At 50.4% G+C, this 4,540-nt stretch overlaps 1 protein-coding gene across 1 annotated transcript in view; it reads left to right on the top strand.

The window, feature by feature from the left end:
* RSPH6A (radial spoke head 6 homolog A) overlaps window positions 1–2,813 on the top strand; it is a 14,621-nt gene extending 11,808 nt beyond the window's left edge. Inside the window, 1 exon segment of the mRNA XM_006911873.3 lies at window positions 2,437–2,813. Coding sequence (XP_006911935.1) covers window positions 2,437–2,674 — 238 coding nt within the window. The 3' untranslated portion in view covers window positions 2,675–2,813.
* Window positions 2,814–4,540: the final 1,727 nt, after the last annotated feature.

The following is a 4,540-nucleotide window of genomic DNA, read 5'->3' as shown; positions in this document are numbered from 1 at the left end:
CGAAGGGTCTTCTCTCTAGGGGCCAGAAATCTTCCCCACCAGGATCCCCCACCAGTTGCTCCCAAAAGCTTTGCAGGCCCACGTCACGTTTTCATCTTCCGGTTGGCAGGCAGCTATGCGCTGCTTACCCTCCCCGCCTCTCTCACCGTGGGTATCTCAGCCTTTCTGCTCCGCCACTAGAGGACGCCGTCTGCGGCCACGGGGCGGGCGCACTTACCAGCTCTGTCCACCAGATGGCATGACGATTTTTCATAGATTTTCCTTTTCCATCTCAATGATGAACCTGCTCTGTATTCGCTACCATGATTAACAGACGAGGTGGGATTTCATGTCATCTTGATACTTTAACCACATACTTGGAAATTATTTTTCATTTCCTTCAGAAATAGGGAAGAGGCATGCTTACTTTTGCCAATGACCTTCTTCTGGCCACATCCTAATTTGCCAACATCCCTCCGAAAGCAAAAGATCTAAATTGGGAGCTCCACCCATACATCCTTCACTCCTGCACCCACCCCCACCCCCCACCCTCTCATCCACTATCCAGTCATTCGTCCATCCATCCCTCCATTCATCCATTCGTCTATCCACTTTTTTTTTTTTCCCATAGAAGACATGATTGTCACTGTTTACCAGCTGTATGCTGGGCCCTGGCCCTTTGTTGAAAAGGCAGATGTGGATCCTGCCCTGGGAGCAGGAAAAGGAAGCTAGGGCGTTAATTGTATAACTCCCCTCCGCCTCCTCCCCCTGCCCCTCGCCCTCTTTCCCCCGTCCTCAATATCCTCTTACAAACTAAGATAAGTACCAGGAGGGAGAGGGAGAGTGGAGGGACAAATGACAGTCATAGCTGTCATGTCTTGAGGGGATTAAGGAAGGATTTCTGGGAAAAGCAGCCTTGATTTGAAATCTTTGGGGAAAGAAAGAAGTAAGTGTGCGTGGGGGGTGGGGGGAGGCGGGGGGTGGAAACAGGCGGAAGGATATTCTCGACCAGAGCTTCTCCACCTGCGAGTGCTCGGACTCACCCCGCGATCTGGGCAGGGTCTAGTCGCACGGGTCCGGCTGGAGCGGAGCCCTTCCTGGCAAGTTCAACCCCCCGAGGATGTAGCTGGGTGCTGGACCACAGGACCAGGGCAGGCAGGGGCTGGGGGCTTCCGAGGAAGCAGTGTGTTTGAAGGCTCCGAGGAAGACCCGGAGAAAAACAATTTTCTCGGGAACAGCAAGGTCAAAGCCAAACTGTTCCCAGAGCAGACTCTCCACCCCCCACCTCTCCTGCTCTCTCAATTTCTCCCTCTGCTTCTGTCTGCCTCTCTCCCCGTCTCTCAGTCCCCTGCCTGTTCTCCCATTTACTCCTCTTTCTTTCTTAGTTAAAATTCCGGGGGGAGATAAATCAGTCGGGCCTGATCACTTCTGTCTTTATTATCAGCCCCCTGCCTCTGGAGCATAGGCACCACGGCAAGGATTCCGGTCTAATCTGTTCACGGCTAGGTCCCCACATCTAGACCAGCGCCATCCAACATAAATAAAATACAAGCTACATATTTCATTTAAAATGTTCTAGTAGCCATGTTCAAGAAGTAGAAATAAACAGGCAAAATTCATTTAAATAGTATATTTTACTTAACCCCAAATATCCAAAATATTTTCACCGAAACACAAAATCAATAATGTAAAAATGATTAATGAACCATTTTACATTTTTTTTTTCATCTTAAGTCTTTGGAATCTGAGGTGAAATTTACATTTACAGCACATGTCAATCTGGGCACTAAATTTTCATCAGAAATACTTGACTTGTCTTTAGATTTTGCAACATTTACAATGGCAAAAATAGACTCATGCCCGTCTCAGACATACTCAGACATTTTCCAATACTAAATTGAGTATCCGTTTTATTGCTTAAATATAAATGAATTAAAATTAAATAAAATCCGCTCCACCCACAACAGCAGAATCCACATTCCTCTCAAGTGCACATGGAACATTCTCCAAGATAGGCCATATCCTAGGCCATAAAACAAGTCTCCATTAATTTAAAAGGATTAATCAGACAAAATAACTTTTCTAACCACACTGGAATAAGATTAGAAATAATAACAAGGAAATTCACAGATACGTAGAAATTAAACAACACACTCCTGAATAACCAATAGGTTGAAGACGAAATCACAGGTGAAACTAGAAAAGTAAATAATATAGAAATTCAGTGTTTGGGGTACACTAGCCATGTTTCAGGTGCTTGGTAGCTATTCATGTTGTTGGACAGTGCAGCTCTAGACGCAGCCTGGCCCTTAGTAGATGCTCAGTAAACACTAAAAGGACCAAATGAAGAGAAACTCAGTGGGTATACTTCACCCTGCTATGTCTATGCTGGGCCCACCCTTAATGAAAGTCCGCCCTGGGGCCTTCGAGGGATGATTTTCCGGTCTGTCCCTCCAGGAAGTTTGAGAACATCTACATTGGCTGGGGCCACAAGTACAGTCCCGAGAACTTCAACCCGGCCCTGCCGGCCCCCATTCAGCAAGAGTACCCCAGCGGCCCGGAGATCATGGAGATTAGTGATCCCACGGTGGAGGAGGAGCAGGCCCTCAAGGCTGCTCAGGAGCAGGCCCTGGCGGCTGCGGAGGAGGAGGAGGAGGATGAGGAGGAAGATGAGGACGAGGACCTGGATGACTGAGGCCCGGTAGCCCCTTCCCCAAGCAGGTAGATAGCAAGTTGTCCCTTGTACATAGTGAGTTATGGGTTGTTTTTCACTGTTGGTTTGCTTTCTGTCCCTGGAGGGCAGGGGTAGAAAAGGAAGGCAGCTGCTCTAAATAAATGTCCCTGTGGCATTTCGGCCCAGTCACTCATTCATTTGCTCTCCAGTCTGTTGACGTGGGCTCCAAGTCAGGGCTCTCGGGCTCTGCTGGGAATGCAGACATGACCCAGCATCGTCTCTCCTATCTGTTTCATTTATTCATTCATCTGGCCATCAAACAACTATTGAAGTGCCTTCTGTCAGCCTAGCCCTGAGCTGACACAGAAGTGACCGAGCAGCTCCAGCTCTGCTTCCCCAGGGCTCACAGTCTACAGCAGAGACAGACGCCTTCCCAGGCCATGACAATACAGATAAGGGAGCCGAGAGAACTGACAGAGTCCGTGAGCTGACGCTTAAAGGGTCCAGAACAGAGTGGGGAAGGGCATTCCAAGCAGAGGGAACGGCATGTGCAAAGGACCCCAGGGCAAGAGAGAATGCGATGTGCAGGGGTGCTTTCTCAAATCTCATTTTTGGGGGCAAGGTGTGAGGAGTTAATGGTGAGAGATGAGGTTGGAAACAGGGCTTGGTGGAAACAGATCACTCAAGGCTTAACTTTGCCCCGAGAGCACCAGGGAGCCATAGATGGGCTTCGAGAAGGGGAGGGCCTGATCGCATTCGTGCTTTAGAAAGACCTCTCTAGATGCCAAGTGGAGGGTGGCTGGTGGGGTGAGATAGGGGTCTGGGATGGCAGAGACAAGGCTGATGGGGGGGTGGGCAGCGAGCAAGCAGGTGAGAAAGAGTTTGGCCCGTGGTTATACAGGGGAAGGGGCTGGAAAAGAGGACTTCAGGTGACAGAATACAAGACTTGGGAACAGAAAGCAGGGGGTGAAAGAAAATGGTACAAATCAGGTCTGTAGTCTGAGTTACTGGTTGGAGTTAGCAGTGCTCGCCCTAAGAATGGGACACAAAAGAGGGGTAGAATTTAGAGTAAGATGTCAAGTTCATTACAGGACTTGTCGAGTGTGAGATGCCTCCGGGACATTCCAGGGAGAAATCTGGGAAGCTACTGAGTGAGTGAGTCTGGGAAGATCCGTGATGGCGGCAGAGTGGCTTCGGCAGAAGTCAGGGCCACTGGCTATCTGTGGGGACTGCTGGGATCGGGAGGAGATTTTGGGTTACAGGGCTGTTGCGAGGACTAATGAAATTTTGGAATCAGGGGTGTTGGAGGACCAAGCGAGATCGTTGAAGATAGTGAAGTCATGGGGACATATATTGGAGGTTGGTGGGAAATGCGGAGATGTTTAAGGGCTAGCATTAATCAATAGTGGGTCCGACGAAGTCCTTGATGTTTTCTGGAGACGTGGGGCTCATCAAGATTTGGGGGATCAGCAGCAGTGGCAAAGAATGGCTGGAGATGCTGTGGCCAGTTTGGCGGACATTAAGACATCAGTGGGAGGGGATGTATGTTGAGAGTCTGTGGAGACTTTTGGCTCATCTGGGGTCATCTGTGACGTCATGGCAAGGCCAGGTTAGGAACAGGGCCTTCTCTTGAGGGTCTCTCCGTTGCTAGGCAAACGGTTCCCAGGGAGTCGCTGCTAAGGACTTGCGCTTCTTGAATGCCACGCCCCCTTTCCCTGCGGGCTCCGCCCCCGCCGCCAACCACACGTCGCTCTCCGGGCGTGAAGGCCACGCCCACCTTTTCGCCCCGCCCTCGGCCCCAGAACCGTTACCCGAGCGACGGCAGGGGGCTCGTCCCGCCTCTCGACCCTGTTGCCAATCGTAGAGTCGTCGCCCGGGCGACACCCC

This window comes from Pteropus alecto, unplaced genomic scaffold, assembly GCF_000325575.1.
Source record: "Pteropus alecto unplaced genomic scaffold, ASM32557v1 scaffold194, whole genome shotgun sequence".
Taxonomy (NCBI): Eukaryota; Metazoa; Chordata; class Mammalia; order Chiroptera; family Pteropodidae; genus Pteropus; species Pteropus alecto.
Note: the sequence above shows the minus strand (reverse complement) of the source record. Positions and strands in the feature narration are given on the sequence as shown.